The 24,036-nt window shown below is 49.6% G+C and overlaps 4 protein-coding genes across 10 annotated transcripts; 3 read left to right on the top strand and 1 right to left on the bottom strand.

The window, feature by feature from the left end:
• Window positions 1–367: 367 nt before the first annotated feature.
• LOC108023370 (protein halfway) lies at window positions 368–4,011 on the top strand. Its single transcript, XM_017092774.3, has 4 exons — window positions 368–725; window positions 1,732–2,603; window positions 2,662–3,172; window positions 3,239–4,011. The coding sequence occupies exons 1-4, from the start codon at window positions 708–710 to the stop codon at window positions 3,629–3,631; spliced, it is 1,794 nt and encodes a 597-aa protein (XP_016948263.1). The 5' UTR covers window positions 368–707; the 3' UTR covers window positions 3,632–4,011.
• On the bottom strand, window positions 3,987–23,943 carry LOC108023369 (coiled-coil domain-containing protein CG32809). Of its 7 annotated transcripts, none has more exons than XM_050890625.1 (18): window positions 23,691–23,943; window positions 22,497–22,653; window positions 22,357–22,407; window positions 22,156–22,298; window positions 21,486–22,094; window positions 16,575–16,665; window positions 16,134–16,226; window positions 15,543–15,657; window positions 15,369–15,467; window positions 13,910–14,073; window positions 13,605–13,670; window positions 13,435–13,518; window positions 13,133–13,195; window positions 12,538–13,000; window positions 12,298–12,480; window positions 12,108–12,201; window positions 8,011–8,190; window positions 3,987–7,943 (listed from the first exon to the last, which is right to left on the bottom strand). In XM_050890625.1, the coding sequence occupies exons 2-18, from the start codon at window positions 22,600–22,602 to the stop codon at window positions 6,780–6,782; spliced, it is 3,768 nt and encodes a 1,255-aa protein (XP_050746582.1). In that variant the 5' UTR covers window positions 22,603–22,653; window positions 23,691–23,943; the 3' UTR covers window positions 3,987–6,779. The 7 variants fall into 7 exon arrangements, 6 of the variants coding, with proteins under 6 accessions (XP_050746582.1, XP_050746581.1, XP_016948259.1 ...); XM_050890624.1 differs by having other exon boundaries at window positions 22,357–22,410; XR_007766018.1 differs by lacking the exon at window positions 16,134–16,226 and adding an exon at window positions 10,738–10,781 and having other exon boundaries at window positions 7,809–7,943; window positions 23,691–23,942.
• On the top strand, window positions 14,611–15,372 carry LOC108023376 (uncharacterized). Its single transcript, XM_017092779.1, has 3 exons — window positions 14,611–14,626; window positions 14,709–14,925; window positions 14,976–15,372. Exons 1-3 carry the CDS (start codon window positions 14,611–14,613, stop codon window positions 15,370–15,372), a joined length of 630 nt encoding a protein of 209 aa, XP_016948268.1.
• Window positions 17,653–21,480, top strand: LOC108023371 (uncharacterized). Its single transcript, XM_017092775.3, has 5 exons — window positions 17,653–18,456; window positions 19,686–19,779; window positions 19,879–19,999; window positions 20,240–20,461; window positions 20,526–21,480. The coding sequence occupies exons 1-5, from the start codon at window positions 17,916–17,918 to the stop codon at window positions 21,210–21,212; spliced, it is 1,665 nt and encodes a 554-aa protein (XP_016948264.1). The 5' UTR covers window positions 17,653–17,915; the 3' UTR covers window positions 21,213–21,480.
• Window positions 23,944–24,036: the final 93 nt, after the last annotated feature.

The raw sequence follows: 24,036 nt of genomic DNA on the forward strand, positions 1-24,036 counted from the left end.
GGAATAATCATACATGAAAATAGGCTAAAATTTGGACCCTCTTTTAAAATAATTATTTGAATGTAGAATAATAGAGAATTCAAAAACAAACTCATAGAGGTATCCTACATCAAAATCTGAGCCCAATAACTAATGTGATAAAATCTGGAATTTCAGTTTTGGGGTCCAGCACTAAAACGCATTGGAAATACGGAAAAAAGTAACACGACAACGGGCTAACATTATAAAATTCAACAACAAACTCACCACCTAATAGTCGGGACCCATAAGGGTTAGATTAGCAATCCATCGTGTCCCATCACCTGCACTGGTAGGTCTATCGATGAATCGATAGCCCGCGGCGAACAGAGCGTTTAACAGTGAGTGCTCTGCTAGGCTGCGCGTAACAGTTTGCTTTTGTTTTGTAGTTCGCGAATTGAGTTGGATATTTTTGTTTTTCCCACATTTCACGAGTCGGAAGGAAGATTTTAATGATCGAATCGGTGGCAGATCACTCGGCAGAGCAAGCAAGACCGTGAAACCGCCGGAAAGTAGCTCCCCTGCGCTGGGACTGGGATGTGCGCAAATCATTTAAATCGTGGACACTTCCGTGTGAGTTCTATTCCTCGGATGTCGAAGTCCATTTGGTCCCCACGGCGCCCCATCAAGGAGTAAACTCATCCAGGATAAACTGGTTGGAGGCCAGCGAATTCTATATCGGAGGCGATATGCTGGCGCACTCCCACGTAAGTCTAATGCGCATGCAGTTCCGCGAGTCTGCGTGGGTGTGGGTACACGGTATAGGGGCTATACGCTGATATTGTATCTCAGAAACGATGTAAATTACTGATTCGGGCATATCTCTAGGTTCTGTGGGTGTGGTATTTACCCTCGGAACTCCTTATGGAACTCTATATATTTTACAGAAAAGTAGGTAAAGTTTGTTATTTGGATACTGATAATATCAACACTATAGTATAGTTCTATAGAAGGGCCTGCATATTATACCATAACCATATTCGAACGTAGTGTACACCTAAGTATGCACCATAGGATGTTAATGTAGGGTGTGGAACTTGGACCTTAAGCGTACCCCGCCCCATAACCACTTGAAATCATTTACAGAGGTACAGTATAACCTAGGTGGGCATTATAATATTTTATTACGATATAGAACGCGCCTTATTTAAAATTTCAAAATGATTGCCACCTAAAATAGTTAGACTGCAGCATACTGCAGTTGTTCTCACAAGGACCACCTTCCAGAAATAGCTCCCCCGGTCCAGCGGAACTGCCAATTTACCACCAACCGACCATCTAACCCGCCCACAATTGCTTACCAACACAATTAATCTTTTTATTGGCCTTTTATCACATACGGATTCGATTCGATTCGTTAATTAATTGCCGAATTAGCGTGGCGGTGTCATTAGCAGTTAAGCCGCAAGACGCTAAATCGAGTGGGCAAACAATTGGGAACCAGTTGGAGACCCTCCTCCGGATCCTCCGCCGCCGGAGTCTAGACCCTCCGACTGGTGCGTACAGGGTGCGCCTCCATTACCCTAATTACGGCCACCGGAGTACCGGACGAGCCAAGCCCTCGTCGGGCTAATTCGATTCGCAAACAAACGCGTCTGCTTGGGCAAATATTTGCATATGTACGTCGAACGTGCGACTCGGTACTTTTCCCCATTTTCCCCCATCCAGTTCACCATTCACATACACTAATGTGCCATTTGATTGTCGTTTCAGGGCTTGCGGCTCCTTCTGCTGCTCCTGGTGGCAGGCGCATGCGCGCGGCCAGAAAGCAGCCATGACTCCTCCCCGCATCCGCATCCCCATGCCGCGCTGGAGGAAGGTGAGCAAGGAACAGCCATACCGGCTCCTATATCCACGGCCGACAATGTGGCCGTAGGTGAAGCCACTACGACATCAACTCCGGCCGAGACAGTGGCCCAAAATGCGTCCAATTCAGAGTCTGTGACAGAAACGACAACCACAACAACAGCATCGGCCTCATCCACGTCCACGGCCTCCTCCACCTCGACCACTTCGGCCGCTCCTCCGCCGCCGGCTGCTCCTGAGGTACCGGAGTACTTCAAGCATTGCTTCTATGCCGAGGAGCAGCTGTGCGGTGGCCACACCTTCGAAGGACGAACCGATGTCATCGAGGGCCAGGCCTCCACAACGCCCCAATCGGACTCCCACAGTAGGGGAGCACTTGGTAATGGCCAGTGCCACTGCAAGGAGCATCCGGCGAAGCCCAACTCCTGGTACTGCTGCAATATATCGCAGCTGACGATGATCTCGAGCTGCAGCAACATATCCAAATGGACCAATCTGCACGTGCGCAACATGACCATGGAGGACATGGACCTATCCAGTCCAATTTTCCGATCTCTGCAGTCGCTTGCCGTGACCGATGGCAACATCACGCGACTGGTGAACGCCTTTCCACGGCTCTCGGCTCTCAAGTGTCTGAATATATCGAACAACAACATCTCGGAGATCCAACCGCGGGCGGTCAAGGATGTGCCCCAGCTGGAGTTCTTTGGCATGTCCAACAACAATCTATCCCTAGTGCCGCATCGCAATCAGAACAAGAACATCACGCTGGATATCAGGTGAGTCAATACCATGGATGTTTAGCGAAGGAGACATTAAAATCCAGACTCCTTGCAGTGGCAACATGCGCATGTTGTGCAACCCGCTCAACGAGATCATCTACAACGAATCCATCAACTTTGTAAACCCCAAGCACTCCTACTGCCAGTACAACGTCACCAGCACCTGGTTTCAGTCCACAGACAAGGTGTCCGTCGAGCAGTTGGAGAACAGAAAGCGCTGCATGACCAATTGCCCGGTTATTCCGAACTACGGCAGTTGCAATTGCACGCTGCAGAACATCATGATCATACAGGACAACCAGTCGAAGCCCCAGTGCCATGTCGACTGCTCCAATCTCGGCCTGGTGGAGCTGCCGCAACGTCTGCCGGACAACACGTTTATGCTGAATATCACAAACAACAAGATAACCAGCCTGGGCGATTACTTCCAGACGAATCCCACCTACCACAACATCAACCGCCTGGTCGCGGACAACAATCAGATATCCTCCATCTACGAGTTCGAGGGCACCAAGTTCATCGAAACCTTCCAGCGCATCTACATGCGGAACAACTCGCTGAGCAAGGTGAGTGGAGAGCATCCCTTGTCGCCAAGCTGCTCCGGACTAAGAGTCACCCTATCAAAACTATAGATTCCCGAGTATTTCCTAAACAATGCCCTGATGGACTCGGGCCTGGGTCGTCGCATCTACCTGGCTGGCAATAAGCTGCAGTGCGACTGCAACTCGGCCAAGACGCTGCAGAACTGGCTAAAGGAGCGCAGCTCCGACATACCCGACTACATGGAGATCCGCTGTCGCAACCTGCCGCAGAGTGTCATCGAGCTGCAGGAGGCCAAGCTGTGCCAATCCCCGCCCGACTGGACCGACTACATATACTATTTGATAGCCGCCGAGGTCATCCTGCTGCTGGCACTCATTGCCAAGGTGTCCTACGACTATTGGATCTTCAAGACGGCCGGCTATCTGCCATGGCCAGCTAGCAAAATGCCCAAGTTGCCCTGCGATTGGCTGTGTGAATCGTAGAACTGTTTCTCGAGGACCATATAGAGCAACCGATGGACAGACAGAAAACTTTGACCGTGACATAATCACATGACAGAACGTATTTCCATACGTGTTCCAATCCAATTCTATATATCCGACTGCGGAACTATGTGCCTTTTATATAGATATGTGAACGATTTTTGTTGTTACTAGTCCTAAGAACTGTATGCATGTACTTGTCGTATTGTAGTGGGTGCCTCTGCAAATGTACACAGAGTGCAGAGTAAAGTTGATCAGATCAGAGTAAGCATATCTCGATATCAGTTTAGTCAGCAGATGAATGAGAACAGAGCGGCGGAGAACGACGAAGAATAAATCAATAGACCAAGGCATGTTCAGAGTCCATGTTACGAATGATATTTATTGTTGTGGTTTGTTGTGATTTAAATAGAATAATTATTATTAAGAAAAAAATACGCACTCCTTAACTCTTCCGATGCAGCTTAAGTCTGAATTGAGTTCTGCACTTGCAGGGTTTCTGGTTTTAGACCGTTTCCGCCTACGGGCGATGCTAAATACCTTTTAGGATTAGGTGTAGGTGAGGGGGAAGGAAGAGTGCGTCTGCGAGTGTTTTTGGTTGGTGTTTTCGGTTGTGATCGAGAGTGTGTTGTATATAGTGTGTTGTGTGCCTTTTAAGGAATATAATTGGGTGTACGATGCCATTTGAACTGGCCACGCTTCCTTGTATAACTTTATACTTAAATATCTTGAGTTGGTAGTATTAGGGGACCTTTAAACACTGCCTTTCGCATAGTTCGTTATTTGTTATCTTCGTATTCATCGTATGCATGTATATATGTTCTTTTAAATGTGTATTCGTTGCGTGATTTTGCATGTAAATATATATGTTATACATATTCGTCGAATGGCGCTAAATAAATAATACAAATCTACTAACTTAGGTAAATATTTGTCTTTGTGTATATGTATGTAAATGTCTTGAGCGCGCACCTCAGTCACCTTGAAGTCAAGTCCAAAGCCCCTAAACTAGGCCTTCCTGCGAAAAAGATTCGGCTGCCAACCGCGATAGGCAATAAAGTATGTATGTATCGTCAGCAGAAGCCTGGAGAAGGTGACCTGACCTTCTGGGGGGTTCTTTTGAGGGGGTGTGTACTTGAGCTATTGGATATACATATAATAGAACTATGAATTTATACATACATATATGAGTAGCAAGTAGCAGATACATATACTCTAAAATGTTCATTGTAACTTTTTCGTGTGGTGTTGTATCATCTTATGCTAAAACGCTCGACTTGTGAGGCGATCCCACTTAGACCTCGAAAATTGTAAAATTTAAGGAATTCGTGTGTTGCGTGTGTGTGTGTTTAATTGATATAAGAACGTGGCAGAGGTGCAACAAATTTCGTTTAAGTCGTGTGTGTTACAAATGACTTTAAATTTAAATGTAAATTAGCCTATAATACTGGAGTGTAACACTGGCCGAGCAGTAAAAATAACAAATCTATGAGTGTGCTGGTTGGTTGGTTGTCCTGTCCATCCACTTCCGCCTTATGCCCCCCGAGACTTCGGAATACATATATGTACATACTTATATGGTAGGGGTATAGCGAAGCTTGGGTAGTACGATTCTCGGTTAACTTTGGGTTAATGGGATTTGCTAAAAACAATGCGGTCCAGAGATCTCGACTACAAAACCCCCGAAAGCCTGATCGAGTGGGGAGGAGAACGACGACCTGTCCTGTGATCGGGACGTACCCAATCTATGTGAGACCTGGGTTCTGGACCGCCGACCACCGTTTCATGTTGGGTCTAGCGTTGAATGCATATAGAGCTAAGTAGCTAAGTATATGTGTATGTTTTACCCATTTGATAGGTGCATCATGTAAACAATAAAACCATCGGTAGTCCGAAGTCTGCACTCTCCGAAATTCCCATCAAGAATAACGAGCTCTCGAGGCCTCTTTTCTTATTTTCAGGAAAGGGAGGGGAGTGCTTGTGGCCTTTTATGGGGAATAAAATTAGCTAGTCATCGTTTAACAAAAATAAGTACAATATCTTTTGCTTTCGTATTTCATATTGTATCTTGACGAGCTACATATATAGAACTATCAGTCTCACGTCCCATACCAAGGTAATAATAAAAATCTATGACATATCTTTTAAGTACATACGTAGATCTGTACATGTGCATAATAGTTTGTTAATCGTAAATTGGTTGTGTACGTACGACTGTGTGGAGTGTGTGGTGTGGCGTTATATGCTTTGCTATGCAGAAGTGTGTGTCGCTTGTTCTACGTGTGTTTGTTGGTTGGGTTGGGTTCTGGTTTCTGGGTACTGGGTACTGGCCAGGTCCTGGTTCCGGGATCCTGGGCTTTTGCTTTTCGGGGATACGGGTCAGGGGGTGTTGCTGCTGGGGCACTGACACATCATCCACATTGCATGGATATATCTAGGCTTAGTGCTGGGTCTTATGGTGCTGCAGCCGGAGTCTGGCAACTTGCTCGGGATCTGATCGCTTCCCCTCCTGCTGCTCTTGACCATCGAAACAACAACAAAAACACAACATGCAACAAGTACATCAATGTAAGCGAATACATACATAAATACATTCATCTGGGGCTTTTTACGCTGGTGCATAGGGTGTATGGTGGTATATGGTATATGGGGTATTCTATACAACATTTTCCTATGCCCGTTTCATTTTTTGTGTTTCTTATGGAGGGTGCACAAATGGTGATTACGCATTAGACATACGGTTTTTAATTTGTGACTCGACTCGATTCGATTCGATAAGTGTTTTCGCTTTGGATTTCGTTTTCGTTATAGTTCGGTTTCCGATCTTTGGCTTTGCGTTTTCACAGACAACACCTAACATACAACATCGGATGCTGGAGTTACTGGAGTTGTGCAAATACACATTTATGTACGACAATTAGATGTTAGTAAATACAAAAACCCTAACAAACGAAAAGCTGTTCTCCGTCATTCATATTCATTTGTAATCATCGTTTTTGTCCTGTTCTGTCGGTATTCTCTGTGGGGATGGTGAATTGATGGGCCCGCGACTAGAACTCGACGTGGACTAGTCTGGGCCGCAATTCCAGATGCTCCACTTCGATTATATGTCAATTTTAGCTTCGTTCCACGCCAATTTCCAGTTGTGTTAAAGTATCTCGGTCTCGTACAGCTGTTTAGTGGTCGTCGTGTTGGCTGTCTGGTGTTGGGAGTTCGAGTTGGAGTTTACAGCAGCAGCGCCCGCACCAGCCGTTCCCGCAGCTCCTCCACCACCACCTGCACCACCACCAGCGCCTATCGCACCGCTCGTAGCATCACTGGCCACCACACCATTGGTAGCCGCAGCAGCAGCCGCCGCCGCCGCAGCTGCGGCTCCACTAGCCTCGCAGGCTAGGCTCAATGCGGCGATCTTCTGCTGGATGTTCGTCTCACTGCCCAGCTTCCGGAGCAGGGTGTTGCTCCCGCCGCCGCCGCCGGCCATGTCCTGCGATTGCGAGGATGAGGACGGAGAGGGGCAGGCCACATCCACCGAGGGCAGCTTGCTCATCTGCTGCAACCGCTGGTACTGCTCCTGCAGCATCTTCTGCTTCTTGAGCAGCTCCTGGTGGCGCATCTCGAGCGCCACCTGACGCTGGACATGATCGTTGCCGGACTCATTGCCGCTAGAGTTGTCCCCGCTGGAGGTGTCGCCACTGACGACGGCGGGCACGACGGGTTCACCCACTGGGTGGACACTGTTGCCCATGGCATTCGAATTGACTGCGGCGGCTGTGCTCTGGGGCACATTCGGGCTGGTTGGACTGGCCAGTGGACTGCGTGAGCTGGTGCGTGGCGGCGGAGGTGGCGGGATGCGCTTGTGGCCCACCTTGGTGATCAATTCAGCGTTTCGCTCGGGCACGGGTGGCTTGCTGCTGCCGCTGCCGCCGTTGGCCATTGTACTCTCGCTGGCCCGCGGACCAGTCGGTGGCGGCGGCCCAGGAGGCAGTTCACCATCCGACTCACTGGGATAGGAGTGCAGGCGGCGCAGGCTGCCCATGTTGGTGTGCACCATTAGCTGTGCCTGGGATGCCTGCGACTGCGACTGCTGATGGGTGAGCACTCCACGCTGAGCCTGAGCCTGAGCCTGAGCCTGAACCTGAGCTTGAGCTGGCACACTGCCCGAGGCGACAGCGATGACCATGCTGCCGGTGGTCGCCTGCTGCATATTGACGCTCGCCTCCGTGTAGAGACGGGCCTGCGATATTTGCGTGGTGACGGTGCTTTGTACTGCGGCCTGTGCGCTTTCATCGGATGCCGAATCTTCAGGGCGAATCTGCGGAAGGAGACTTGGACCCCTTGAGTTCGGCCGGGAATGGTGGATGGTTCCCACTGGCTCTTACCTCGTATAGTTGCTGGTGTTGCTGCTGCTGTTGTTGCTGCTGCTGCTGCTGTTGCTGCTGCTGTTGTTGGGCAATGGGCTTGGAGAATGTCTTGAGCTCATCTAGCAGAGCATCGAGTGCGTTTTCGGGTGCGAGTCCCCCGCTGAGAGCGAACGACCCCATCCTGGGTGTTGGGATTGGCTACAAGAACACACAATTTGGCGGTAAAACACAGGCACTAATGCAGCTCCCGCGAGGCGAAGATATAGCACATAATATTTATATGTATAGTTGGTAGTCGAATAACATCTCACATTTATACATTCGGCAAATAGGTACTCAAATGGGACACATCTAGTAATATATTCTCGCAAATCAACTGATTACACATACACATCTGATACCATACGCAAGTATCCCAGCATTAAGTATGGGAAAAGTATGTACTAAACCAAAAAAAATTTCGCTATGACGTTGAAAAAAAGTTGGTGCAGTTGCATAGGAACGGATCATGCAGTGAAAAAAGCCGACTTGCAGCTAAACTTTACCGAGTAATCAAAATCAAATAGAAACACTTATGGAAGGCTTCCGCTGGTGCCATATATAGTGTGTCCAGTAAACCGAATATAAACTCACAAGCAGGCAACAAGCAAAGGTAAGCGTTCTACAAAGGTGGAGTGGGTGATGTGGTATGATATGGAAATGGCATTTCCAAGGCACGAGTACGTATAGCATGTGGCATAATTAAAAAGTAACTTCAAAGACGCCGCGGCGTATGAAAGGGGAGACGCGGATGCGGATGCAGATGCGACTGACAGATGATGGCTGGTTAGATTCTTGAGTTATATGGTATGTAAGCTATAAGCTCTAAGCTGGGAAAAATTGCAAGCCATGTGGGACGCATTCGTGGATTCTAAGGAGGTGGTATTCACCGATTACGATGCAGAATGTAGGGGGATAAGTTTCTTTCTATGTGGTACTGTATATCTGAGTTTCTATGGATCTTCCCTCATGTGCAGAGCTTTACCGGTACTAGATCTCAGTTGTAGTTCAAGTCAAGATGAGGGTCTCTGAATTCTTAACTGGTACTTATGCTAGTTCTGATTTTGGATCTGATGATGATGGTTTTTTTGGGGGGAACACGCCTTCAGAGAGTGTTGGATGAGGGGCTGATAGGTCGATGGGTTGATAGATTGTTGAAACTTCAAAGACAACAACCGATGAGTGAGAACAGTGACTGAGAGTGATGACTGTTTGCATACTTGATTGACTGCAGTACAATTGGCCGTTCGATTGTCTGGTTTATGATTAATTGTTAGGTACTAAATAGGTGGTTATGATGGGGGGCGTGGCTGGGAATGGTCGGTATGGGGGACTTGGTAGTTTCTGTTTTCGAGGAAGTGGCTGGTGTGTACGTACATAAACGGGGGTACACACACATACACGTACATACATATTCTCTAATTCGTATATTTGTATATATACACACACATATCATATCATATGCGTTGATCGCAACTACAAAATATCAATTAAAAGGTTGACCGATTAGCTGGGTGAGCTCTTCTGTGAGGGGTGTTCGTACGATTAGAATAAATGGAAATATTTAATGAAACGAATCCGGGAAGGAGCACTTAAAACAGCGCTATTATATCTTGTATCTGTATCTGTTTCTGTGTTTAAGTGTGTGCCACTTCCTGGTTCGTTAATTCTATTTCAAGCTCAAACCAAAAGTTCTTCGCAATCAACCCATAGGTAAGGGTTCTCGGACAACAATGATTGATCACGTGAGTGGGAGAAAGGAAAAATAACTGGAACCGGAGGAGAACCAGGTCGGATCAAGTTGTTTGCGATCTTACCAAGGAGGAGGAGGGTACACATTTGGGAACAGGAGACAAAGACAAAACAACATGTATGTATAACAAGGAACGAGCACCAACAGAAGACTTGCAAAGCAGCGAACACTGAAAACAAACTCCTGGGACAAGGGATATGGGTGGATAAGGGGTGTGTACAAATGGAAAACTGGGTCAAACAAAAAGAGGGTGTTCGAATACATTGGCCCCATTTGAAAATACCAATCGGCGTGGATCGGTTCACAAAATTACCTCCGTTTATTCGGCTTTTGCTATCGGAAATCAAGAAAATGCCACTAAAAGTTCGAAAGTTTGACCCACTCAGGAGTAGATACTGAGGAAAGGCAGGAAGGAGTGTCCCAAGAAGAGCTTCTCAATCAGAAGATTGGGACTACTTGGAACAGAATCAGATCGGAAATGGTATTTTGGGCAGGTATTTCTTAATGTTAGGCACACATAGACAGTCATTCAAATGGGCTGTTTTTGAACTTATCTTTATACATATGTACATACGAACTGGGATATATAGCTGGGGGGTTGGCTTTGGGGGTGGCGGTTTCTGGGAGTGTTCTTCTGGTGGCTTATGGACAGTTTTTCGATGAGATTTGATATGGGTTTTGAGTTTAGTACGAGTATTAGTTTGGTTAGAAGTTTATAGCAGTAGTAAATAGTATACAAAATATAAACTAGTATGTTTAATGCAGAGCAAATTATGTTTAGCAAAAGAAAATTGAATTATTTTATGATTTCATCTTTTTTAAAAAGGTTTCTATTCTTTTTGGTTCTTATTATATTTTTGGTTTTGTTTTTGGATTTTTCGGTTTGTATTTTTTTATAATTTTCTTTTTTTTGGTTTTGTAATGTTTTTTATATTGGAATTTTCAGTCATTACTCAGTAATTGCCTCTTTGAAGTTTGAACTCCATCGCCAGTTAAACTATGTGGGTTGTAGTTGTTGTTGTAAACGTTATTCAAAATGTTTGAGAAAAGGCAAAAAGAGAAAACGAAGATAAACCTCATTTTATAAGACGTTAGCTTTGCTTTATAAATTAACTGTGGTGTTCTGTTTCAATATTTCGATATATTATTGGCTCTCAGTGTGTGATGATGATTGCAACTGGACACTTGGATACTGGATAAACTCGATAATAGTTCTTGTAAAATGTTTTTGGGTATCTGTAATTGTAGCTGTGGTATTCGGTTGCTAGTTGTGTGTTCAAATATCTAAGGCCCAACAGGGCAAGCTCAGAACAATAAGCTTGAGGGATGAGGGGCGGCAGGGGGCAATAGCAGGGGCGAGGTCAGGTTGTCAAGGGCACAGGGGGTCACGGTGTCTAAGGGCAGGGTGTCCGGTGAGTGGCTCAATTGGAAAAGCTTCGCGGTGCAATGCGATCGCTTCCCCATTCGATTCTTTGACTGGTTTAAATTTCGATACTGTAACACGCTAGCTGAATGAATTTTGTTAAATGGTTTCGAATAATTTTTGTGTGAAATGAACGATGAACCAAAACACTATGTAACAACAGCCAATTGCAACTTATTCATAAGATAAACGCACAAAAGATAAACCGAAGGCTACAAACGAATAAGTGTAAGGTAATAAAATTTCTTTTTGGTTGATACAATTCAGTGGGTTCGTATTCAAATTTTGCTCAGTACCCAATTCAAGTGGTAAATCACCGCCAAAACTCAAACTAAAAGTTGGTCAAACTTGGATGTTGGACAAGTTATTTACATACAGCCAGGAATGTGCTTTTTCAGGACAGACAGAGACAGAGAGGCGGACGGACGGACCTGGTGGAAAACGGGGATTCGGTCCGCGGCACCTACAAGTATATGTTTTACTATATGTGATCATGTCTGTTTACTTGAAAGTATCGCAGGATCGCAGATTCGGGTGAAAGCTACGAGTCGCGAGAGAAGATCAGATCTTATCTGGTGAGGTGGATTCGAAATAAAAGCATAGCAAACTCGATATATGTTAGGATCGAAAGCAACTAATCTCTGCGATAGAAATAGTGGAAACAATACTTTTATACATATGTATATATAGTCATGACACGTTATGGAGCGGTATAATATGTATATAAGTATATATGGAAATGGAGGAGTTGTGGCCAGGCCGCCTCATAACACTTTCTTTGACTCCGATTTCGATTTCGAATTGGACTTGGATTTGAACTAGCTCTGTGTACTGTGAACTGTCGCAGCACGGCAACCACGGTCTCAATCTCTCCCGGGATCCTGGATGCATCGCACTCACCTTGTCCGGCGCCGAGATGTCCGCCGATCGCGGCGGCTCCTCACTAATAGTTGGCTCATTCGGCGGCAGCCGTTGCTCCTGCACGCTGGCCAAGCTGTGGAGGCCAAAAAAGGAAGAAGAAGGAGATGAGACTCTTCGATCTGGTCGCGAGGGTCAGGAGATTGATGGGCCCACAGATGGATCTACAAACCGTTTGAGCGTCACCAGGGTGCCAGTCAGTTTCTTGCAACGACGCAGCGCCGACTCCAGGCGATCGGGCTCTTCTTTAAGGAACTTTTCTTCTCGCACCACCTTCTCCATCTCGTTGGACAGGATGCAGCGCAAGCCATTCGAAAGCGCCGGGAACTTCAGCTTCAGTTCAGCGACAGTTTTGCTGAAAGGGATCAGGTGCATCAGGGGTTTAATCGCCATCATGAGGTCATCAACTCACCTAGCCCGACTTAGCACCAATGCCATGTCCTCCACGGCGGTCATGTTGACGCGAGTGCGACGGTTAATTACCTCACCGCGCAGGTTCTCCACCGATCCCTCCAAGTCGCTCAGGTCCTTCTCCAGCCGGATGACCTCCTGCTTGTATAGCTCCTCCTCGCGCGAAATGCGAGTGGCGTCCTGGTCGCCCTGGTGATCCCAGAAGCTGCCGCTGCTCGCCAGCAGGGTGGCGCGAATGCGCATGAACGTGCCCTTGATGTCCTCGCGCACGGCCACGGCCTGGGCCTGCGAGAGGCGCCTCAGGGTGCGGACCTCCATGCGCAGGTCCTTGGCCTTCTTCTGCAGGCCGCGCAGATGGTTGTACACCTCGGGAGCCAGTGCGATGTCCGCCCGGTAGTTGGGATGGGACGTCTGGGCCAGCACGATCGGTTTGGGCGGCGGTGGAGGCTTGAGGCGGTCGCGCTCTAAGAGGGCAGTGTGTCAGATCAAATCAGGTCTGGTAAACTCAGATCGGTAAATGGGTGGGAAATGTGTGTTGAAACACCCAAGAAAATGTGGATGATGCATGCGTGACGGTTGACGGGTGACATTCTTACCTTGTGACGAGGTGCGTGGTAAGGTGGACGACTTGATTGCCGGCTTGGTTGGCTTCGTGTCAGCTGTAAAAACCACGCCCATTTCGAAGGCAGTGGGTGGCAGTGGTGAAAAAGGGAAACGGATGGCTTGCATTGTGTCTAGAAAGCGATTTCCTTGCACTCAGAACAAAAATTGCCATGTTTATCAAAGAATGTATATTCCAGTATACGAAAGGGTTTCATACAATATATAGATTTGCCCCAGTGGGTTAGGGAACTTCAACAATGTTCATTCTGAGTATAAGGTTGTGTTAAGAATTTACCGGCATGTAGAGGGTTGTGAGATTTTGGTATTCCCTGTATGTCATCACTAAACGATACGGACTTCTCAAAGGACACGGATTTTTCTGCAAGACAAGGACAAGACATATGACTCGTGGCTGTTCAGAGCGGCTTCAGAGGATTGGGTTTTCTGGTTTCGGGTGAGACTTACGGCACGAGTTCTTGCCCAACTTGGGAGCTTTCTCCCGAATGTACAGCTCGTCCCCGGAGCCGTTGGCTGCGCAGCGTGCGGAAGAGAGAACAAATGAGATGTGCATGTAATTAGCGAGCGGACATTCCCATCTGAGATCTTAAGAAGTTCCCCGCGCGAGATCCCGAGCTCTTAAGTTCTACAAAGCAGTGCCAGGCGGTGCAGCCAACAGTGCTCCAAGCTAGGCGGGTGCGCCGATTACACAACATCTATGGGGATTTCCGGGGTTTCGGATTCAAAAGAGGTTCCCGAATCCGGACACATACCTTGCATCTGCGACGGCACGACCAGGTAGTTGGGATCTAAAGTGGGCACAGCCAGCGGGGCTATCTGTGGATTCTGGTTGACCAGAGCCTTCTGAACCAGGCCCGTCAGGTTGGCCAGCTGCCGTTCCATGTGCTCCACGCGAATCCGGTGCAAATCCTCTGGTCTGCAAGTAGTTGGGCAAACGAAAAAATTCGCGGAATCAGTACAAAACTTAAAAAAAAACTTGTCTCCAAGTGTTGCGTGCCGTCAAGTGGCGCTTATTGGGCCACACATCCGCTGGCACTGCATCGCTCCAGTTGCGCAGCCAAGCCTATGCATCCGTCATCGCAGCGCAGACACCGGAATTGGAATTGCTATCGGAATCCAAATCCGAATCCACGCTGAAGTCGAAATGCGCGGGTCGCAACAACACTTAGCGCAGGGGAGCGTGAACCGAAAGAATGCAGCCGTCCTCTCTTGTTGCGATGAGACATCGATATACCCTCTTCCCTCATCTCATACACATATAGCCTGAGCCAGATCCCCTCTAGATGGTGCCAATATACCCGGCGCCTTGCTGGGCAATCGCTGGCACGCAATGCCGGTGGTGGTGGTTGTGGTGGTGGTGCCGGTGGTCTGCTTTCGCAGTCGTCAACCGAAGGCAACTCGGAGCGGTGGCAGTGCAAGAACCAGTGCACCAAGAGAGCTAGCAGCCAAAACCATGACTACCTGCAGTGGTATGTACCAATCCATATTCCACTCAATTGGGTAATCATTTACCAACATGGCCCTGGACTCATGACGAATCCGAACGATCAGTGGTCAGCACACCAGCGCGGTTCGCCAGCTGCCTGGCCAACTTTCAAATGGACGAGCTGCTGCTGCTGCAGAAGTCAGTGATGAGAATGGAGGAGCAGGACGAGGCCAGCATGCCATCTCCGCAGGCCAGTGAATGTCCAGAGCAGCGGGCGGAGACCGATGGACCGCCATCGCAATCGCAGCTGCCGGAGCGAATGGCCTTGATGGCTGCAGATCGGTAAGATCATCGGAGTTTTAATAAGGTGCTTCTTCAAATGCTCATTGCAGGGGTGAGCACGATACCACCGGCTCCAGTGGTCCCTGGCACTCGCAACCACATCCACATCCGCATCCGACCTCCTGGATGGAACCGAAGCCCTCCAAGTTGCAGACTCTCTTCCAGATCAGCATCACGGCCCTGGCCTTTCTCTCCTTCGGCGGCTATCTGCTCTGCCTGATCGTGCAGGGCATCAAGAGCAAGGGCACCACCTACTTCCACCCGGTGGCCACGGCCACCACCACCTCGTCCAATGGCAATGTGAAACGCATCAAGGTGTACAGGCGCAGTAAGCGCAACTCTGCAGCGCCCAAGAGAACCGGCACCTATCTACCCATCCTGCTAGCGCAGGACTACGCCTCGTACAGGAAAGCTGTGCGGGATCGCGGATGGAGCATGCTCACCTAGTGGGATCGTAGATCTGGTTGCCGCGGTGCGCTAGGCGATTGGGCCCCACCTTGATGCCGTACAGTGCGTACTGATCCTCGGTCATGGTTCCGTCACTGCGAATGCAAATGGTATTTTGGGGTATAAGTAATGATGCACCTGCTCCCCCACTCCTGGTTCCGGCTCCTCACCTCTGCTCCTCGTCTATGATGGGCGCCACCACAGTGCCCCTGGTGCCGTATTGGCTGTAGTACGGCTCCTCGTAGTTGCCACGGCTACTGCGCTCCGGAGAACTGGTGTAACCGTCTGCAAGGGCATTCTGCTTGGTTAAAACTGCGGCGTTGATTTACAGACACATATATGATATATGGGTGGGTAGGTGATAACTAAGTGTGTACTCGATACTCTATCTTTTGGTAGCAGAATTTAGGACATCGGAACGCAATAAATGAAACGCAAAACGTCAATTCGAAATGAAACGGATGGGATGCATGATTGGGGCCGCATAAATGAATGCTTTCCGATTGGTATTGGTGTTATGTTAAGTGCACTGCCAATATCGTATCTTATTTGAATTTGTAATCTGTATTCTGTAATTTGAATTTGAATTAGAATTTGCAGCGGTTCCATAAAGCAAGCACAAGCCAATGGATGATCAGATGTACACAATGTGTAATGCACTTTGCATTCCACACACACTGCTTGTGAGTATGAAAGTGGAAGCGACAGTACAATGATAGCTATAATTGGGTAATTGGGTAGAAAGGCAAATTCTCGTGTACCTGGAATGCTGTATAACTGATCCGGGGTGTAGGGGAACAGGGGTTCCATGCTACCCCTTGGATTGAGTGATCTTAGTGGTTTCACAGGTGCTCCTTTTTCGGTTTCGATTCAGATGGGTTCGGTTCGTTTTTGGGTTTGAGTGTTGTTAATGGTTAATGGATGGAACATGAATCATATTTAGACTGGGCTTTCACTGGAGAATGCGCATGACGGGGGGAACTGAACTGAACCGAACAACGTAAGCCCGCAAAATACTGAACACACTGAAGTCCCGGGAGGGAGGGAGGAGGTGGGATCACCTAAGGAGGAGGAGGTTTGGTAACGATTCGGTATTGGTCAACTCAAAACATGGGTCCACTACTCGGAAGGAATTGAAATGAATACGGATACAGATACGGAATCATACGGAATTGGTCGACGGCATCAACCATGCTACGCACCCATCGACACCTTGTTGCGTTCTGATGAGTACATGCCGCGGGGCAATGTCTGCGACGAGCCCACGTAGTAGGGAGCCGGTTGTTTCCCAATCTGAAAGATAGATGGATAAACGGTGTTTCGGATTAGTTCGTGGAATTGCCGGAGGGCAGCGGCAGTAGCAATCGCAGGGACAGGGGCAGCTACAGGGACAGGGGCATGGCTATTTCGATTAACACTGCCAATTGGCCTTCGTTCAAGTAGTGAAATGAAGTGTCCAATATGGTTTCTCCTCTCTTTAATGACTATTCGTGGCCTATCCCTAACATTGCGCACAGACACGTACTTGTGGGCACACTGAGAGAAAATACTAGGTGTACTAACCGACTTGCAAAATTACAGTCCTTATACAGATACAAATCATCATCATCCCTCATAAAACTCATCCTTATTTATCAAGCTGGAAAAATGGTTACATGTATTTTAAAGAGTAAATTTATATATATCTCTTCTTATTTGAGTTCCTCATTTTTAAACCCTTCTTGGGATAGGCCCTAGATTATATCACTAAAAAGATAATTTCGCAATAGACATCTCGAACCTTCCCCATACTTTTCAGTCCACCAACATTGGTTCAGACTGTTGTTTTGATTGGGATCCGAGCGCTGTCTTGCGGCCATGGCAAGATGAATAACAGTTAATTGGCATGTGTACCTACAGATACCCACCCACCGCTCGATCAATCCGATCCACTCACTTGCCAAAATAGCAGAATTCACAGAATTCAAAGCTTTTTCCTGACTCAGTAGAGTGGGGGTATCATTGGGAACTAGTGTGTCGAGCGCCATGGCTAGTTCTCCAGACAGTTCTGGGCTCATTACGTTATGGATTTGCAAATTAGGTGCTGCACCGATCCCTGGAGTGCAGCAAGTGCAAGTGGTTGGCTCATTCAACGCCTGCTACGGCAGACCGCAGCCACAGCCGCCGCAGCCCACAGACCTCAACCAGTTTCAGATTCAGTTTCGATTTCAATACAACGATTTTACAATTTGTTACAACTGAGCGCGACTGGCGGCCAGCTGAGCAGAGTAGCGCTTGGAACTCGGAGCTGGGAGCTGGCAGCTCGGCAGAGCTGATGTTTTTGTTACGGAGGCAGCGGCTGGGTTTTCGGCACAACTCAACCTAGCTGTGGCGCATGCGTGGATGATTAGTGAAGTGCGAGACATCGCGGCAATCGGACGTTGCAGACGCGTGGAAGATCGAATCTTCAAGATCCAGATTCAGATAAACATACAGATCCATATCAGCAGACAGATTGTATCCATACTTAATCAGAGATACGGCTACAAAGGTACAGACACAAAATGGCGCAGGGCCTTCCTTTAATTTTTGTCTGTGTCGTGCTCCTAAATGCGGTCGCCTCCTTCGCCTGGAAGCCCATCGCGGGATCCTCCGGCGGCAGCTCGGCCTCCTACAGCCTCAAGCAATCGCATCCGGGGTCAGCGAGTAGCAGCCATGAGATGTCCACAAGCTTTTCGCAATTCGCACCGGCTGGCGAAAAGGAATCCGCCGACGTTGACGAAGATGAGCTGCTCCTGGGCAGAGCGGCCATTGTGAATGGCGTGGATGCGGGAGCCTCGGTGGCATCCCAGCGAGGTTCCGGCATCAGCTTTGCCGATCATGTGGAGGAGCAGTACGAGTCGTACAGCATTGAGGATGAGCCGCTGACCTTCACGAGGACACCGCTGTACGGCGCCGACCGGTGCAGCGTTAAGAAGTTCGCCTTCAACCAGGACGGCGAGGTGGAATACGGCAATCCGATCCCGGAGCTGGACCAGTTCACCTTTTGCTTTTGGATGCGATTCACCAACCACAGCGGCGATCATGTCCTCTTGACCTACGAGGGTGAGTAGGGTTGGGTTGGTCTCGGGTTTGGGTTGGCCTGGGTGGTAGTTTATGGGTGGGAATGGGGATCAGCCTCTCACCGTGACTTGCTGTGGCCACAAGCGAGACAATAGCTCCACAATGACCACTGTTGCATAAGCGGCAAGACAACGGGAGATGGGCGATCGGCGACGGGAACTGGGGGGACTGGTCGGTTCAGAGTCTGGTCTCTGGTGACGGACGTCGATCTTTTGATGGGCCACCGCTTTGGCTAAAGAGACCTTCGTTGTGGGCAATGAAATTTTATTTGTGAATTTGTGGGCCACGCTCCGGCGATCGCACCTGGCTGCGAAAGTGAAAGGAAGCCCACTTCCTGATGCAAGTCAGCTCAAGACGTCGGGTTGCCACCGCTCTTGGTTTGATGGTCAACGATGATGGTGCTGATGATGAGGGCTAGGGAAGATTATGATGATGGTTGGGTGAGAAGTGGTGCTACACAAGAGGCGGCTGGCTGACAATGTCTTGCTGCCTTTAAGATTTGCTTTGTTTTCCTACATCTTGAATTTTTGGGAATTTCTTCAACTGCCCCATGACGCCGTTGTCTTTGCCACCGTTGGTCTTAGTTTTCTTGTTGTGCTGCTGCTGCTGTTGTTGTTATTGGTGTTGTTGTCGTTGCGGTCGCATTACATAAGCGATAATTTACCTGTTTCCAGTTGGATGTCTCGTCGGCATTGTTGGTGTCGCACTCAGCCCCAGCCTCAGCTTGAGCTTCAGCTGCGGGCCTTAGCATTTGACATAATTCCAAAGCCCCATTTCAGGTAGCGGGGATCAACGATCAGCGTTCAGCGATCAGCGATCGGTGATCAGCGGTGGGGCTTCCGGATTTGCAGACCCAGCCCGTTCCGCCGCTAGGAAGTTGCACTTTTCTCACACAGCCGGTGCTGCGTGCGGTGATTCATATTTAAATGTATGCATATGTGCCTGGCAAGCCGAACAGGATTTGCCGCTCGCCGGTTTAATAACCCAGCTACAACTGAGCTCCTCGCTCGGATGGGCTTCCGGATCTGCTGGGTTATGGCTCTCTATTATGGCTTACATAATACATAGGATGGTAAGGATGGGGGTTTAGGGTTAGGCATTAGGGTTAGCATTCTGCAGTTGGATAATACTGCTCCAATTTTGCAATCTCTCTGGCCAACTATTACCAATCTGAGCCACTTGCGCTTACCCATCCATTCACACATTCACAGCTGGAAAGGAACCACGCGAGGTGCAAATCTGGGTCGCAAATGCGCAGAATTCCAGTTTCCTTTCGATGGCCATAAAAGGTCAGCAAATGTACAGGTGAGTCGATACAAGACGAGACGCAACTGCAACTGCAACCATCCATCAATCGAGCCAGTCGCCAATCTATAAATCCAATCTTTATCGTTTCTGGACAAGATTGAACTACCCGCTGAAAATGCGGCAGTGGCATCACATGTGCAGCTCGTGGAATGGCAAGACGGGCGAGTGGCAGGCCTGGCTGAAGGCAGAACGCATTGGGCGTGGCTTCCACAACTCGGTGAGTATGAATGAACTCCAATTACGCCGCCCATTGCGAAAACAGCGGTCGGCAGCGTCCAATTTGGCGGGCCTTGGGAATAGCACTGCCGCCACATGCACAGTGTGCACAGCGATAAGCAGCGCCGTGCAAATAACTCATTTAAGTCCATTGTACTGTGTGCCGGCCGCTGATTCGACCCCATTTTCACTTTCGGCCTGCGAATGTCGGATGCTGAAATCCAAACTTTAATCTCTGCAGTTGGTGGGTCATAAAATCCCAGCGAACGGCAAGCTGCGCTCCGGCGGAAGCTCGGTCACTGGCGAGGTGAGCCACGGCCTACACTTTGAGATGACGCTGGTCCAGGTCTACCGGGTGGCACTCAGTGCCGGCAAGGCGCATCGCGACCACAAGCACCACCATGTTCACCACTTCGACCATGAAGGCCAGGAGCTGTCCAGCACCACTCGCGCTCCACCCTCGGTGAGTGTTTGGCCAGACCTTTCTGTAGATCTTGAGGATCCAATAACACACCTGCTCTCCTCAGATCAATCGTCCCCAGCCCATGCACACGCTGCTGGCCAGTGGGCAGATCCCGACCAGAGTGCGCATCAACCTGGCCAACCCACCGCCTCCGCCTCCAGCCAATGGAGCGGCCTCGCCCGCTCTTGCTGCACCCGCCGATCCCGCCCAGCAGGCCATCACCATCAATACGAACTTCGTGAATGGACAGATCAACGCGGGATCACGACTGGTGGCCCAGCAGCTCCTGGGACTCTCGCCGTCGGGTGGCCCACTGCAAGCCAATCGCTTTCAGATGCTGAGCAACTCAGCCAACGTGAAGTTCATCGATGAAACGGAAACCCACATCCAGTTCAAGCGGGAGGCTGACCCCTCCAAGAAGCTACAAAAGCGCGGACTGGTCTTGCTGGACGATGGATCCGTGGTGGACGACGGATCCGGAGCGGATGCCGGCCTGATCTACAATGGACTCGCCGACTTCGGGGGCCAGCAGTTCAAGCAGGACCTTACGCTTAAGATGAGCCTGGAGGAGGAGATCAGCACGCACGACCGGGAGCCCGCCGAGGAGGAGGTTAAGGCGGTGATGGCTATCTGCAGTAGTTGCCACTCGGAGCCCTTCCAGGGCGCCATTGTGTTCGCGTGGAAGGATGTACGCGAGCACATGAACAACGCCCTCAAGGGCCTCAGTGTGGGTCCTTGCGGCAACTTCTAGTAGTCCAAGGACCCCCGAGCTAGAGCTTCCCCATTGCCCATCTTTCCTGTCCATCTGCTCTTTTTTTTTTTTTTGTTTCTACATGGTGTGGGCGTCTCTAGTCCCACATGTCCATGTGGGAGTCAACGCTTTACAGTGGCGCCACCAGGGCCCTCCCAACAATCCTTGACTCGCTCATGGACATCCATCCCCATCCCCAATCCCTAGCCCAATCCCACACCTTAGCAATTACGCGGTGATATTGAATAAAGGACTATTTAAATCAAAACTCACCTTTGACTTGTGGATGTGCTGGTGCTTGTAGTCCGAGTCGAACTCCGGCTCGCTGAAGTAGCTCTGATCCTGGTCCCAGGTAGCCTGCGCCGGTGGCAGGGGCTGCGGGATGCCCGGCCCGCCGGGCAGGATCTGGGGCGGAGCTGCCACCTCAGTGGACTCGAAGAGGCGCAACACGGAGCGATCGCGTATCTCGCGGAGATGAGAGCGCACATCCTCCAGCTCGTAGAACATGTCCTTGCTGGCATCATGGATGTAGATCTTCACATTCGGCCCCTCCAAATACGACATGGTCAGCTGGCGCGGGAACGAGCGCACAAACAGGGCGCGCACCGTGTCGATCGAGGTGATCTCGTTGGGCAGCAGGGCGCGCTTCGTCTCCGAGCGGTACTGCAGAAAGACCAGGCCCAGCGGGCGCTCCAGCGTTTTGGAGGGAGTGCGTACCACGGGGAGCGAGGAGCGCTGCTTGCCGCCCCTTCGGAATCCGGTGCTGGCCGTTTCCACCTCCGACATGATGCCCGGATCGTCGTCGAACAGGGGCCCCTGATTAACAGGTGCATATCCCCGCATCGGCTGGTTCTTCTTGTTCTTCTGGGCACGCGTGCTCATCTGTGAAAGGTAATGGAACATGAATACCCAGGGGTTTCTTCTTCTGGTGGACGCCTCTCACCTCCAGGTCCATGGCGCGCTGCTGCTGGGGCGCCATCTGATGGGCATGGGGATGCTGGGAGCCGCCGTAGACCAACATGTCGCCGCCGAGCGTGTGCCGTCGTGGATCATCGCGACGCATGGCTCGTCGTCGTTCGTCGCCGCCTGGGGAAGAAGACACAAATATACATCTCTTGGAACTCCTCGTGCTCATTCGGCTTACCCTGTTCGTTGGGCGGCATGCGTCCCGATTTCGCTTCATTCTGCCAGTCTTCTTCTGAAAGAGAGCCACTTTGGAGTTAGTTGGGTGCCCACATACCATTCCGTTCTCTTCTCGTGAGAATCCCACTGTACCATACTTACCGCCTTCTCTTCCCTTGCGCTTCTTCTTCGAGGAGGAGCTGCTGCTGCCGCAGGCGCTCTGGTTAGAGGAGGCGCTCTTGTCTTTGCTCTTCCAGCGGATCAACATTTTGCTCCTTGCTCTTGAGGCTATGTGTGTGGCTCAGTGGATAAGTTGCAGCTGCATGGGGCAAACGAGGCGTATGGGTGATGTGAAAATGCCACTGAACTTTGTTTACGTTTGATATACCGGCAACAACACGCAGAACCGCCCACACACGCACACACAGTATGCAACTTTGGTGTAGATAAACCATATACATGTGCTCGCCCACATCCCGGGACCCTACCCTACCCTACTCCGTAGAGAGGGTGTGATGGAGTGGCACCTCACCAAGTACCCAATGCAAAACGCATGCAACGAAGTGCGCAAACTCTGCAGCACGGAAAGAAGCAGGACCGAGCAGAAGGCGTGACTGGAGCTGGATCTGGAACTGCATATGGATTTGGATCTGGACAGCAGAGATGAGGCTCTGTCAATCAGTAAACTGTGTCAAAAACCTTTCCCTTGACTTTAGAGAGAGCATCGTAACTTAAGGGGCTCATGCTCGGAGGCAATGTGGCAGACGTATTGCCCATTTCGAAATGTATTATATCAAGTATTAACTTTTGAGTTACACTTGGCTGCATGTACACATTTCGCCTGTTGTTCCCAAAACACTGGCTCCGTGCAAGGGGCCCACATGAAGAGCCATGTGTACATACGAAACATGGTATACTTTTTAGTGCACGCACTTCACGGTTTTTTTGTGTGCCTGTGTATACCCATCCACCCACTTCCCGACATCCCTTCGGCGTTATTGCGGGGCACTAAAGGAATTTTTGATTAGATTAAGGTGCGGTGCCTTCAGCTCAATCCCGTTTTTACTCCTCCTTGCCCCTCAGAGCACACCTATGTATATTTGTGTTAAAAACATCCAGTTTCCAGTCGGGGTGGGGGCATGGAAATGGAAACAAGTACACGAACTTGTGGTTGTTGACTTTTCCACACACGTCAGCGGTTAGTTGGCTGCATTCCGTGGAGTTTCCACAGAGGATCTCCTCCTGTCTCTACCTTGTGTACCTAAGCACATATAAGGGTGTGTGGGCGGTTCACTGGGCCACCGACACCGCCGGCGGTGTTTCTGGTCCTGCGACTGCAACTGGGATTACACTTGCCTTGCCGTTTCCTAATCTGATGCCGAAAGGTTCCACAATAGGCGGGGGTCCTAGTTTTGAGCCCGACCGTAGCTCATGGTTTTTGGACAGCTTACTGTCGCAGCCGTGTGTCCTTAAAATGAAGATTCAATTCAACACCAACACTCGAAACTGCACTCAGCTTTCAGGAGTCAGGACTCAGGACTCGGGACTTGGCCACCGACGACGCAGCATAACGGCAGAAGAGCAGAAATATTTCTGGTATATCTACACCGGAAAGCGTTTCCGCCCTAGCCGAATGAAGACTACGTGGTTGGGTATTTCCGGCGCATGCGTGGGCATTCGCTGGGAGTCGCAGCGAACCGAA

This window comes from Drosophila biarmipes, chromosome X (genome assembly GCF_025231255.1).
Source record: "Drosophila biarmipes strain raj3 chromosome X, RU_DBia_V1.1, whole genome shotgun sequence".
NCBI classification, from domain to species: domain Eukaryota; kingdom Metazoa; phylum Arthropoda; class Insecta; order Diptera; family Drosophilidae; genus Drosophila; species Drosophila biarmipes.

Bases quoted from the DNA above. Each gene is read 5' to 3' on its own strand.
- LOC108023369 (XM_050890624.1), bottom strand. From the start codon at position 22,602: ATGTTGATCCGCTGGAAGAGCAAAGACAAGAGCGCCTCCTCTAACCAG. The intron at 22,411-22,496 runs GTAAGTATGGTA...GCTCTCTTTCAG, and splicing joins GCGCAAGGGAAGAGAAGGCG to AAGAAGACTGGCAGAATGAA. The intron at 13,001-13,132 runs GTAAGAATGTCA...CTGCCCTCTTAG, and splicing joins ACCACGCACCTCGTCACAAG to AGCGCGACCGCCTCAAGCCT.
- LOC108023371 (XM_017092775.3), top strand. From the start codon at position 17,916: ATGGCGCAGGGCCTTCCTTTAATTTTTGTCTGTGTCGTGCTCCTAAAT. The intron at 20,000-20,239 runs GTGAGTATGAAT...TAATCTCTGCAG, and splicing joins GGCGTGGCTTCCACAACTCG to TTGGTGGGTCATAAAATCCC. The intron at 20,462-20,525 runs GTGAGTGTTTGG...TGCTCTCCTCAG, and splicing joins CCACTCGCGCTCCACCCTCG to ATCAATCGTCCCCAGCCCAT.
- LOC108023370 (XM_017092774.3), top strand. The intron at 2,604-2,661 runs GTGAGTCAATAC...GACTCCTTGCAG, and splicing joins AACATCACGCTGGATATCAG to TGGCAACATGCGCATGTTGT. The intron at 3,173-3,238 runs GTGAGTGGAGAG...TCAAAACTATAG, and splicing joins GGAACAACTCGCTGAGCAAG to ATTCCCGAGTATTTCCTAAA.
- LOC108023376 (XM_017092779.1), top strand. The intron at 14,926-14,975 runs GTAAGATCATCG...TGCTCATTGCAG, and splicing joins GCCTTGATGGCTGCAGATCG to GGGTGAGCACGATACCACCG.